This window comes from Balaenoptera borealis, assembly GCF_965194805.1.
Source record: "Balaenoptera borealis genome assembly, chromosome: 4".
Lineage (NCBI taxonomy): Eukaryota > Metazoa > Chordata > Mammalia > Artiodactyla > Balaenopteridae > Balaenoptera > Balaenoptera borealis.
The window spans coordinates 62248044-62262267 of record NC_138861.1 but is presented as its reverse complement, the minus strand read 5'-3'; the positions used below and the strand labels follow the sequence as shown (position 1 = coordinate 62262267).

Here is a 14224-nt window from a genome sequence, read left to right as displayed (position 1 = left end):
ATCCTAACTCAGAAAAGTCAGATGTGTTTAAAAATTCTTTTTTGTTTGTTTGTTATAGCAAATTGGCTTTAATCTTGGAGAATCTGTCAACTGAGTGATCATGCATGATTCCAAAGGGACACAGAGAACAAACAGTGTATAAACTGCTATTTTTAGGGAGAGATGCAAGGCCTCTTCCTAACTCTTTTCTCACCCAACTATGGCTGCAGAGGAGTTAAAGCTGAAAGCACTTTTGTTCTTCATTTTACAATGATTCTTTTTGCCCCTGATATGCAAAGCACCATAGTATCTATGGGAACAGATGATAATACAGAGAAAGCAAAAAGATAGATGTAAGGGATCAGTGAGTATGAGCTTGCTTTTGCTTTGACCTTCCTTAAGTACTCATGTTCTGGCTCACCCTCATTCAGGTACTAGTGTCCATAATTGTGGCTATTTCTACCTGAAAACTTTGGGTTAATGCAAAGAGTCAGTGTAAGCATCAGTGAAAAAGGCAGATCAGCAAACATTTTTGGTAGGCCATCTTTTGCCCAAACTGTGGGAAATGAAATTGTTTAGTTAATGTAGTTTCCAACATATCGTGGGGAACCTGGATTTAAAAACAACAAGGGTAAAATAGTCTAGCATTGACTCCTGTGGTTTGTTACTTCAGCAAGTGAGGCTATTCCTTACTTCAGGAATCACATCTGAAAAGGTCAGCCAATTTCAGATCAGGTGCCCTTCTTAGCACTGACATTTGGTAAGTTATGTGCTTTCACTACAGAACCCTTGTTAGCTCATCCGAAAAGTCAACACAGGAAGAAGCAGATGTTGAGAGTAGTTTAACTAAAACCTAAGTTACGCCTAAGAAGAAGTAGAGATTAACAATTAACCTCAGAATTCACTCAGAAAGTGGTGTCATGAGTTACCTTGGAGGAGGGAATCTTTTTTCCTCCACTATGTGACTATGTGTGTTTTAAAGAAACAGGTGATGACTTTAGGGAATGGTTTTACTCAAAAGAGCTGCCTTTGAAAAGCAGATCGAATGAATGAAATCAAGAGAAACTTGTGACTTTTAAAAATGAGATGGCTCAACACCTTCCCTCCCAACTCCCTGCGTCCATCACAGGTTTGGTGGCCTCCAATGACGCTAGTTATTTTCTCCCATGCATTAAGCAGTGTGGGTAGTTGTTCCCCGTACCTACTTGGGCAGACTTACTTTGAACATTGATTACTTTGAAGTTGATGACCTCTGTTCTGATCTCTTTGCCGAAATCTGTCTTTTTACATAGAAGAATGTAAGGAATCATAGTGTACTAGCTTTTAAGTTCAGGAGGCTACCCCTTGACCTTGGCCAGCAACAGTGGCGCATGCCTCAAATCTCACCATTGATTCAGTACAGAACTGCTGGGAAACAGGAATAACTGGCTTCCCAGGCTGGCTAGATAGTTTAGATCTGTGTTTCTGCAGCAGAAATACTGCCTGTTAAGCTAGTGCTCTGTATGGGGAGACTCGGTAGACCAAAGAGCAGCAAAAAGATGAAAGACAGTTCCTGGAGCTTACTTTTTCCATACTTCTGGCAAGCCCAAACAAATAAAGATCAAGAAAAGTTCACTGCTACTTCTGTTCCCTTTGCTTGAATTAATTTATCTTTAACAGGAGGAGTAGCCAAAATTTATCTTTCAGATTTGTTCAGTGTTCTAAAATGTGGAGGATAGTGTTTAATTTGCATTTGACAACATTTGTTGGGCTCCTGCTGTATGCCGTACGCTCTGTTCAGTAACAGAAAAACAAGGAGACGTGATAATGAAGTTGCTGCTGCTGATGATATTGTTGAAGTTGATTGTAATAGAAGCTCCCATTTATTGAGCTTGGCCTTGGACTAAGGGCTCTGCACAGGTTTTTTATATTTAGTTCTCCAATCACACCTCCAAAAAGTATACTTACTTATGATTGAATCCACTTTATAGATAATAAAAATTATGAGTAACTTGCCAGGTCACAAAGTTCTTAAATGGTAGAGCCAAGATTTGAACTCAGGCAGTTCTGACTCCAAAGCTTGATCTCATAGCCATCATGGTTTACCACCTTTTAAATAAAACAGTATTTGCCCTCTAAGAACTTACTCATTTTCATTTCTCATGAGATGATCTTCCCCAGCTTCTCTGATCTGATTTCTGCTTCTCTTATGCAGTGAGAAAGATGGCATTTTTACAAACTGCTCACCATAGCTCACTCCACAGTTTCTTGTGACGAGGGACCAGATTGCAAGTCAGCAGCTTCCTTACATTGATTTTTAAGGCTTAAGGGTATTAGGATATTATTTTAATAACATGTTCCTGAAGACAGCTGTTACAGTTGAAAAAGCAATACTGTAGAGCCTAGATAAAACCAAGCCTTCAAGTTTGACCTTGGTAGCCATCCTTCTGTCCTAAACTCCTGCCACCCAAACCCACCACAGAGGGGCCAGAGAAAGTGGGACTTTGCACTTGTAGGCTTCTTGACTTGTCACTAAAAGTTCTGATGATAATGACATCAGTGCCACACTTATCAAGCATCTATTATGAGCCAGGCACTGAACTAAATGTTTGTGCTATGTAATCTTTATCATAAGCACTATATGGGTGAGAATATTGAGGATAGGGGAAGTTGATCGTTTTCTCTGGGTTGCACAATGGGTAGTGCCAGAATTGGAACCCAGGTCTGTCTAACTTTTATGCCCACGATCTTATCAGGACCTCATTCTGGGTTTTATACACGCACACCCACACACTGACTATGATTCTGTGGGGAGACCTCACTCTTGTACTGAATTCTGTGCTGTGGACGCTACAGCCTCTCTTTTTTATTAAATTTACCCTTTTTACATTTTTTTTTTATGAGAATACTCTAACACCATCAGAAAATCAAAGGGAGGGTTAAGTCACCAGAATTTGAAAAATTTGGTAACATAGTCTGAATATGTTAAATATTGATCTCATCTCAGTTTCACTATTCTGCCTGGTTATAGGATCAAGCACTTAATTTTTTCATTTTTCATTTTCATTAAAAGCATTGTAATATTTATTTACAATTATGCTTTTTGGCTTTCTGGGTATGATTGATTATTTATATAATTTTTTGCATAATTTTATCATTTGGCTCTTCTTGATATGCCTATGAACCTAGTATACCCTGTGTTTTTTATATTTTAATTTCTCCTGTCTTGCTTTATAAAAATGTCTACCTGCTATTACTATGTATATTATACTAGTTTAACTTAAAATAGGATCCTACCTTTTTAAAACACATTCTTCTTTTCCTTCCTTTGGGAAATTTCTATTGTGATGAATGATTCTATTGTGATGAATTTTGAAGGATTGACCTCCTAACATGACTCATGAACCAAATCCAATAAAAGGTATCCTCTAACCCAGTAATTCTGTTAAATTTCATCAGAATTTCCAAACTGGAAGATTTTTATTAAGACACTACACATTCATAAAGAAAATGGTGAATTTCATAAGACATTTGTGTCACTTTGAAATTGGCTAAAAATCAAATGAATAGCCTTCTTTATATGTACTATTTTCACCAAAGAATAATTTTTTAAAAACATTATCATATCTAAATCTGTTCTCCTACCCAATCGCCATTCTGAGTTAATGCTACCTTCTGATTTTATTTTGTGGTAGGTTTGGCAAATAACCTGTCATCATCCGTTCAGAGAGAACAGACCTAGGCACCAAGGCACAAGTTGCCTTCACTCTGGCATTAGAACTACATTAGAGAAAATACTTAACTAAGCTTAGGTGAGGGATGGGACTAAGGCCCAAGATCATCTATATGATTACTTTCTTTCAAGTCAGAAAAACACTCAAATTAAAAAATAACTACTGCAGGATTTCTAACTAGTTTCCCATGAGCTCTATACGTCTTTTTTCCCCTTCCACCTTTCATTTCTTCCCAAGGAATTAGAAATGACATGGTAAGAAATCTTCATATATTAAGGAAGAATAGAAGTGGCCTTGTCTATAGAAGATGTTTTAAAAATTAAGAAATAAGTCAAAACTATGAAGGGGTCTTTTTGTTAGTTTCCTATTGTATTTTTTGGTAAATTTGTACGGAGGCATCATTGGGAATGGAAACACGCATGTTCTTAAAGGAAATAAAGGCACATGTCCCAGCGTAAGTGGCTTGAATGTAATGTGTTCACCTCTTTGTGGTGACTGTTGGGTATAACAGCCCACACGGCGTCCCTGCCACTCACACTGTCCCTCCCACCACCTTCAACACTCAATCTCATCTATTTTTTTTCTGAGCTCAAGATCAAATTAACTATGTTAAAATTGTTAGTCTTTTTTAGAAGAAGCATGCAATGTTTTATATAAATAAGTATATTTATTCCATATACGTTTAACAATTTTTACAGCTAACCAATAACAATTAGAGGCAGTTGTGACCCGTTTTGGAATTTACTGTTTCTCTAGTAGTAGCCAAAGGGTCTCAGATACAGAACTGTTTGAGGTGATCACAAGGAGAGGCTGATAGAAATTGTGCTTCAATTTCTTAATACATGTGATAGTTCTTTAAAAATTACTCTAAAGTTATCCTGTTTTCTGGCTACAGCAGTCTCCTTTGTGCAGATTTGGTAAGATTGGACTTAATTGATTGTGGTTTTAGTATTTGAGCTTTGAAAACTCCTGAACTTGAACTTCTTTTCAAAATCCAAGCTTGAGAACCCTTTTTTTTTATTGTTGTTCAGATAGAAGACTTCCCGGAAACAGAGTCATCCCTGATTTGCTTGGTTTCCACAGTACTAGAGACATTTCAAAGGTCTACGAATAGACGAAACTTAGGAACATCGTCTTGGAACTTCCCATTGTTAAAACACTTCACACTAGTGTACAAGACTCTTGCTAATTAATGCATGAAATGTATTAATTCCATTTTTAAAGATGTGTATTAATCTGTGTGTGTAATTAATTGCTTCCAGATGCTACATGCTCCTTTCAAGCAGTGTTCTCATTAATTAGTCCTCTTAATATTCCTAAGAGGAAGAAAGGGGACAGTTGTTTGATGTTTACTTAATTGAAAGAGGCATTTATACACCGAGCTGATAGATCATTTGGTGAAAATTATTTAGCGAAAAGTCAACAGACTATTGGGAAAGAACTTTGGTCTCCGGAGTGGGGCAACCCTCTTACCTCTCTTTTCTGCTTCACCGTCCATGCATGCATCTAGTTTACGTGGTCATTCCTTTTAAGGGGAAAGGATAACAGAGACTTTTTTTTCCCATTAAAAAGTTATTTTTAAGGTCATGCATTCTAATTGTTAAAAAAATGCAAACAAGAATCAAATGAAAATTGAGTCTCCTTCACCCTCCTTTGTTGCTGACTGGTACAAAGAGTTTAGAAGTTTATCAATGATGAGTTAAGCACAGTGTGGTCACTGTATTATTAAGTCCTATCTTTTAGTCTCAGATTTAGCCTTTATTTAAACTATCGCTCTCTCTTACTGTTTTTATTATTATTGTTCTAAACCTTTCCCCAATTTTTTTCCATCCTAGTTTATTCCCATGCCTGTACTCTATGGCGTGTTCCTGTATATGGGGGTAGCATCTCTTAATGGTGTGCAGGTAAGTTTTCCATAGCAATCTCAGCAGAGTCATATTCTTCTAGTAGTATTAAAAACAGTCCAATAATAGATCATTGAAGACAAGTGCTAATCCTTAACTGCTGAGTTTTAAAAATGCATTTATTTTCTACTTTCTCCACCATTCACCTGTGTTCCTGATTCGATTAACAAAGTTAGCTTGTGTTAACAAATGTTATCATACATACCCATTCTAGAAATAAGCTGTTAGAAGCCATTTGACTAGGAAAGTGAGAGAGCTATCTCTGACCTTCCTCCCTCCCTCCCTCCCTCCCTTCCCCCCTCCCTCCCTCCCTCCCTCCCTTCCTTCCTTCCTTCCTTCCTTCCTTCCTTCCTTCCTTCCTTCGATGGAAATCTAACTTTCGGTGTTCTCGAGATACTGTTTATCCATTTGCCTTTACCTTATACTAAGAACAGACTATTCTTGTTTGATGTGCTTTTCGCATGGCTGAGATCATTGATCAAAAGTTTTGCACCAATACAAGAATCAAGTCAATGTGGTTAATGTGCTAACTTCGTCAAAAACTTCAGCTGTCACATCTTGGATAAAACTGGCCCTCTTTTAAAAAATCATTAGGGGAAACTTTGTAAGGGACTTTGTCTTTCAATTGAGGTTTAATTTAATTGGCACCAGGAAACTGGAAGTACTGCTGCTGCTTTCTGGCACCTTGTTAACTGTAGCCTTATTTAGCACTTAGTGATGTTTTAATGGGAAAAGACTGCATGTTCTGTGAACATCATAAGAATTTATTTAAACCCCTTCATAATAGTCCTTGCTTTCATTTATTGAATTTAGATTAATTTGGTTTTAGAGTCAGATGGAGCTGGGCAACTGGCCAGACCCTCAAAAAGAGAAAAGGCTATTTTATTTTTCCTTGTTTAGGTCCATTGAGTAGAGTTCTTCACCATTTGGATATTTATTACAGAATACAAGGTGGTTTTTCATAGATGTGACTAGAGGAATGTGAATGTGGGCTTATTTGTGCCCATGAAATTTTTGGGAAGTATAAATGTGTAAAAATATTTTTACCTGACATTTTAAATATTCTTTATTACTTTAAGTGGAAAAATATGAAACAAATATGGTCCCCAAATTAATAGTTCTTGTTTTTGTTTGGCCTAAATAAGTCAGTCTAGATCAGAAGTTTGATTTTATGTGTTCTAAGTGTGTAATAGGTGGTTGGAGCTTAGTACATGTTTATTAAATTAAATAGAAAGGGAAAAAATCAACGATTCCATAACAATGGGGAAAAAATCCCTTGCTGAAGGGACAGCTAGTGGATTTCTTAAATTCTGCCATGGTGTTGCCCTATCACCTTTTCTCTTTACTTTTCTCTTGACTCTTCTTCTTTTAGACCTTTTTGGCAAGATCTGAGTTAGCAAAAAATTTTGTTACTCCAGTCTTTATAAATGGGAATGCTTCTACCAGTCAAAAATAGCTCTGGAGGAAGAAAGAAAACTCTTTAGATAGGAAATCACTTCAGAGAAGACTGTGATAGTCTATTTACTTTTACATTTTTCTCTTCCCTCCAGCAAGAAAGTAGAGATATTATTTCAGAGTTCTTATTACGTAATTATTCAATTCAACAGCTATTTAGTGAGCATCTTACATCTGAAAGTTCCTATGATAGGTACTTAAGTATCATCCTTATCATCAGCATTGATGTAAACTCAGCGGTTATTCTTTGAAGCACAGCACCTGGCACATAGGCGCTCAGTAGTCATTTTAGTACCTGTTTATACATGACAGTGTAATAGCCTCTCCTAGATCAGGTATCTAGTTGTTGACGCTGTGAAACTCACCGCAATGTTCATGTGGCTTTTCTCTGAAAAGAAATGCTAATTCATTGCTAAATGTATTAGTTAAGTTATGCCATAGATAAATAATGTGGAATTTATGAAAATACCAATGCATTCCCATTTTCAAGTCAGATAGTTCCTTTATATCCTTGAAACATTAATGGAATATATATGATACATAGCGTCTCCTCTTCTTTTCAGATAAGACAGCTGAGGCACAGTTAGATACACGAGTTTGATGTCTTCCTTCAGCATATTATTACTAGAATAGGCACAAGATCTTCTCTCCTAAGATGCAGACAATACAAGTAGAATGTAGGAGATGAGCATCTTTATTTTATATTTGGCTTTGAAACTTTATTCTTTGGTGGCCACTTTATCTCGTATAGCTGCATAATATTCCTGCAAAGTAATAACAGAAGTTGGAAGACTCATACTGCGTCTTACCGTGTTAGACTGTATTTCTGCACTCCCTGACCAGCGTCCTCTAACCAGGACATTGCCTGCCTAAATTGTAGAGTATAAATCGCTTAGTGGTTAGTTAGACGTGAAGAAATGACTTGGTGCTGCAGCTCTTGAAGTAATGTCCTTGTCCTCTCTTTCCCTTTCTTCCCCCAGTTCATGGATCGTCTGAAGCTGCTGCTGATGCCCCTGAAGCATCAGCCTGACTTTATCTACCTGCGCCATGTCCCCCTGCGCAGAGTTCACCTGTTCACTTTCCTGCAGGTGCTCTGTCTAGCCCTGCTCTGGATCCTCAAGTCAACCGTGGCTGCTATCATTTTCCCAGTCATGGTAGGGATGGTTTTATTTTATTTATTTTATTTTTTTGGGGGGGATGGTTTTAATTGAACCTACCCATGAGGTCACACCAGTATCGTGTGGTTATTGTAATATTGATGACACATGTGTCTCTTATGGGTGCTTCCAGTTTTGTTCCAGCTTTGACCTAATCGGTTTGATTGGGTGTAATTTAAGGTTGCCAGGTCTGTGGTTGTCTAGGCTGGACCTTGGAGTCAGACAGCTGAGTTTCAGATACTGGCTCTGGTTGGTGCTGATCAGTGAACTTCCCTGAGCTGCCATTAACTCATCAGTAAAATGAGAGCGGCGTCTTTGTTTTCATTCTGAGCATCAATAATGAATATAAAGTATATAGCACAATGCCTGACACATGGTAGACACAAGTGCACGTAACGTTAGTTATTTTTAAAATACTGCTGTACATTGGGATTTGTCTAAATAACAGAGTACAGCACATTTCAGGCCAAATAATAGAGGACCAGTTTGGCAACTTATGAGAGATCATCCAGTGAATGGAAGAAATGGAGCGAGAAGCTTAGTTTTTGCAGTTCTTCTCCTTTGTATCATGCTAAGTTTAAGGATAAGTCTGGGCTCTCTCTCCTGGCCATGTTATGATGAGAAAGAAGGTGAAACAACTAACATTCCACTCTGAATCACGAGTGAAAGAAGGGCAAAAGGAAACAATAGCTCTGTATTTGGCTTCATCATTGAATTTGTGTGTGTGAAATAATGCTATGGTAGCTTTTTTTTTTTTTTTTTTTTTTAATTAAGACTTTATTTTTTGAATAATCATTGAATTTTTACTGAAGCCTTACATTTCTTACAAGAAAATGCACATGCATATGCTTGAAACAAGTCACAAAGCCATCCTCAGGTCTGGCTCTGTCTCCCCTGTAGCTTTGGAAATAGAACTTTAATATACAAACCATATTTTATTTTTTTACAAAAATTTTCTTACTCTTAGCCAGAATTATTATTTTATTTTATGTATACTGGTTGTTTGTAATTGTTTTTTCCTCCAGGAAAGCAGAAAAAAATGGTGTCAAATATTAACGGTATTTGTGGAGTCAGATTTTTACTCTTGATGATCCCTTATGTTTTGCTTTTGAAAAAGAACTCTATTAACTTACTGGAAAACACACTGAGTATGAGAAAAGACTTCCATCTGCCTATTAATATAATTTACTCATGTATTAGTTTTGCTAAAGCCAGGAAAAACAAAGTTAGACCTCGATAAATTTGAAATATATCCAGTAAATCTCTTATTGCTTGTGCTAAGTAATAATAAAAAATATTTTACCTTTATAAAGTATTTTTCATCTTTCAGAGCTTTTATTTGATCATAAAACAATCATGTAATATCAATAGGTCAGATGTTATTAATTTCTCTAAGAGATGAAGAGGCTGACATACAGCATAATATGGATAAAGACAACTGTTAATTTCAGGCAGGGCCAGGACTTCTGAGTCCTACTGCATACTAATTTTACTGTTGAGCAAAGACATCTTTAAGATACCTTCAAGAGCAGTTCATAAAATCAAAGATACAGAGTTCAAGAATACTGGGGTTAGAGTTAGAAAACTGGGACCCTTTGTATTCTTCCTTTATCTGGCTTTGTGATCTTGGATAACTTAACTTATGTCACTAAGCTTTAATTTCCTCCGCTCTTGGATAGATACTAACATCTACCTTTCACGTTTGTTGTGGGAATAAATGAGAAAATATTGTCTAAGAGTTTAGCACAGCGTCTGACTCAAGATAAGTATTCAATTAATAGTGGTGATTGAAGTTGCCCCAGCAGATTAAATAGTCTGTGCAAACTCAAATACTACCTCATTATTAATGCTTTGAAGATGTCTCAGTGTACTATGCGTTGTGCAGATTTTCTTGACTTTCAAAAACCTGTGTAATGTTTTAATTTTGAATAATTAGAAATCATACACAGGCTGTTTTTTCCCTTGAAACTTTTAGTTATTTTATTAAAAATCTGACATGGAAGAAAATGGTTTAAAAAATAATCTTTTCATATGGAAATTCCAAATGAAGGGATCATACAGTACAGTGAACAAAATACAGTGAGTTAAAGTAAGACTTCTGTGAACCAACTTTCTCCATGAAGCAGATGTTTATGGTCTACTTAATGTAAGTCCATACAAGCAAGATGAGTTCTGTCATACTCTAGACTTGTACAAAATAGGTTTCTACTGACTTTGCTAGGGCAGTATTAATACTCACTCTGACTTCTTATTCTGACATGGGTTCTTTCCTACTTTTTATATTTATTCTTCCAGATCTTGGCACTTGTAGCTGTCAGAAAAGGCATGGACTACCTCTTCTCCCAGCACGACCTCAGCTTCCTCGATGATGTCATTCCAGAAAAGGATAAGAAAAAGAAGGAGGATGAGAAGAAAAAGAAAAAGAAGAAGGGGAGTCTGGACAGTGACAATGACGATGTAAGGAGCTTTCTAAAATTCCGAAGTAAAATTCGAAAGTTAGTTAAACGAATGTGAAAATGGTATTTTTTTAACCCTTGTGTGCGATGTATGACTGAATTTCAAGGATGTTTACCTGGTCATGCTACTTGTCACTTTTCACCTTCCTTTGCCCTTTATTTTCTCTCTTTGTTTTTGTTTTTTTTTAAGTATTTTCTGAAGTCTTTCTGTAACTGTGAATACACTGAATGATATAATGACTTCTAAAAAAAACAAAGCCCACCATATCTAAAAAACTTCAATCTCTGATCTCGTACATAAAAGGGAAGCTTGCTTCATAATGCTATAAAATGTATTGGGTTTATTATTGATAGTCCAGGATTTAAATTTGAGATAATAACTCAGTTTTACATAATTTTAAGCCTAATGTGGATAAATGCTGGTGACCTCACCTCCTGTGATCTGTGTGTCTATTTGAGTGGGCTCTCAACCGAAGTTCTCTGCTATTGTACTTATCCTTGCATTGGGATTTGACATGATTTGAGATCACTTCTCTGTAACCTTTCAATAAAAAGGAGCGGAAATTGGAATTTGGGGTCTTTCTACATAATTGTAGCAGTCAATGTCATAATTTAGGTGATCTTCTTGCAATCGTATGACTAAGTTGAGAAATAAAATGTCCACTTTTTAGGAAGCCATTTCACAGAAATCTTGGTGTTTCAGTAGGGGTCTGTGATCAGTGCTAAGAGAAAATCTGGGATTTACTTTTCTTTAACACACACACACACACACACACACACACACATAAACACCCCAATAGCTTATCTCAGTAGCCTTTTGAAAGGACAGCCAAAATGACACCTTCTATATGAAGATTTGTAGGTTTGTTCTAGATTTTACACAATGCAGTATCCCCATTCTAGTGGAGTCCCCAGTATCTCATTCTAACATGGGAGTCTAGTTAATTTTTGGTGTCTGCTCTGTACTTGATCATTTTGATGGATCAGGCATACCTTGTTCTTAATTGCTAAAGCAGCTCTTTATAGTATATTTTTGTTCCTGTTTTACAGACGGGGAAATTTAGACTGAGAAACGTTAAGTCATTTTTCTAAGTGTACACATATTGGCAAAGGCAAAACTCTCATCCAGGCCTGTCTGGTTATTTTCGATTGGTCAGGCTGTCTGATTGTATTATTTTTGGAGAACTTGGAAACAGTACAGTGAAGGGAGGCAACAGACAAAATTGGATTTCAGATAAATTGATCCAATAAGAAAAGGCTAAATATATGAGGCACATTTAGCTAAAGAGAAAAAGAGTCTGAGGGAGCTTTTGTGACTGTCACCATCCATCTTCAATGAGAACATGTATATAGATTTTCTGTTTGCAATGATGACAGAAAAAGAGAGAATGTGCTTAAACTGCAGAACAGATTAAGATGCAGTATTAAAAAGAACGATGCGTTTACACATTGAATAGAAATCAAAATTTGAAATAAATTTCTAGGCTACTCTAGACAAAAAAAAAAAAAACCTGCCAGAAATACTGAGATAATTAAAGCAGTATTTCATCTTGAATTTTCAAAACAAGTACCTCAGTTTATGTACATGTACATCAAACTTAAAATTCATTATACATTACAAATGTATGAAATAATATTATGGAATCCTCTTCTCTAATGGCTTTTAAGAAAAAAATAGTAATAAAATATCCACTTTTAACAATGTTTTAAATTTAGTGCTCTCTAGTGTCAGAAGTTGGATCAAATGAGCTCCTGAGAAGGTCTTCTAAGTCTTAGATTTGATTTTCAACAAATCATATCTTATTTAAATAATGCTATTCTTATATTAATAATATTTATCATTTTGAATCCATATTTCCAACAGATTTCTTGAAGATAATGTGTGAGACTTGTTTTCTTCTTTTCCTCTTTCTCTTCTTCCCCCGACCCCACCAAAACAAACAAACAAACAAACTTATATATTTATCCTAGACAGTGAATCCAGCCAGAGTATATCTGTGTAATACGTTCTGTGTGTTGAGGCCATTATTTGGGGTTCTACATTTGAAATGTAGCTGTCCTGATGTTCACCTGGGCATCGTGTGGTGTGGGATCCATGGATGTCGGGAGCCACACGAGGGCATGGGAGTTCCATCTCTAATATTTGTGAGCAGAATTAGTGAAAATTATGGCTTGCCAATATTTTGAGCTGCTCAGTCATTTTTGAACCCTCCCAGTAGGCTATGATTAAGGGTTGGCTGCCAACCTGTTCATCTATAAATGCTATTATCGGGGGAAACTTTGAAATACTGTAATAAAACTTGTCCTTGACATTCTTACAAAGGTAGGGGCACATGGCATCTTCATTTTTTTTTCAAGTGAAGTACAATATTTTAATCTTTGAAAAGAATATTGTGGCTCATTATCCTCTTTAGATTCATCATAAAGAAATTTTCAATGTGCATAGTAGCTCTATGTTAAGATTCATTTTTCTCTTACTTCCTTTCACCCCTAGTTCCTATTTTTTCCCTTTCAGCTAAAGGTCATCATCTCCTTGGTACTTTCAGTTAAGAGATGAATTCCATCTTTTGAGTCCAGGCATAGACATGGATTCAATATAATGAATTCTAACAAACAGTAAAGTGATAATCCTGTGGAAATCTGTTACAGTTTTGGCTTAGGTGGTCTGTTCTTTAAGAAGCTTCATGATTAGCTGCCTGGTTTTATCATTTTATTTTGGTTATGATTCTTCTCTGCCTATCTGGCCATCATAGGCACCTTCCTTTTGACTTTATTTTCTCATGTTTTGCTAAGTTGCCAAATATATTTGGTATAAGCAAATTGAGATGAGCCTTAAACTACAAAATAGTTCTGATGGAATATTAGAGTAAGGGAGAGGGTTTATTTTCAAGTCTATGTAAATGACCCCTTGTGAGTAGATATTAGAAAAAGTCTTCTTACCTGTCTTGGAAGGAAAGATAAGTCATCATATTCCTGGAGGTGGAATCAGAAAGCATAAAGGAAACAAAAATTTCAAGACCATATTATAGTTTAGGAAGTCTCCTAAATTATAGTCTTTCACGCTTGAGATTATTTGCTTCACACACACATACAACTAACCCCCATAAATATTTGATTGTAAATCCAGCTTATGGAAAGCTTTACAGTTGTTTAATTTGTAGTGATCTCCGTTTGGTGTGGTTCTAGTTTTAGTTGACTTAATCCCCTTAACTCAGAAGAGAGGAAAACAAATGTGAGGGGCAGATGCCATAAAACTTGAAAAGTCAGCAAAGGAGAAGTGATTATATCTAAGGCTGTTCTCCTTAGTACAATGTAAATGACAATATGATAGGTTTAATCAATACTGGGAGGTAGGGAGGTCTGTATAGTAAAAGCTTTCTAAAACCTGTTATAAATTTCTTTCACAGTCTGACTGCCCATACTCAGAAAAAGTTCCAAGTATTAAAATTCCAATGGACATCATGGAACAGCAGCCTTTCCTAAGTGATAGCAAACCTTCCGACAGTGAGTAGAACTAACCTCTTGCATGCCAGCTTGAATATGATTTGCACTTACAGAGA

The 14224-nt window shown here is 36.3% G+C and overlaps 1 protein-coding gene across 9 annotated transcripts in view; it reads left to right on the top strand.

The window, feature by feature from the left end:
- SLC4A4 (solute carrier family 4 member 4) overlaps window positions 1-14224 on the top strand; it is a 429784-nt gene that overhangs the window by 410295 nt on the left and 5265 nt on the right. For 8 of the 9 annotated variants that reach the window (XM_082390084.1, XM_082390085.1, XM_082390086.1 and 5 more), the window contains 4 exons: window positions 5528-5596; window positions 8032-8205; window positions 10504-10665; window positions 14072-14168. In XM_082390084.1, coding sequence (XP_082246210.1) covers window positions 5528-5596; window positions 8032-8205; window positions 10504-10665; window positions 14072-14168 — 502 coding nt within the window. The remainder of the gene's footprint in view (window positions 1-5527; window positions 5597-8031; window positions 8206-10503; window positions 10666-14071; window positions 14169-14224) is intronic. The other variant, XM_082390089.1, reaches the window with a different exon arrangement.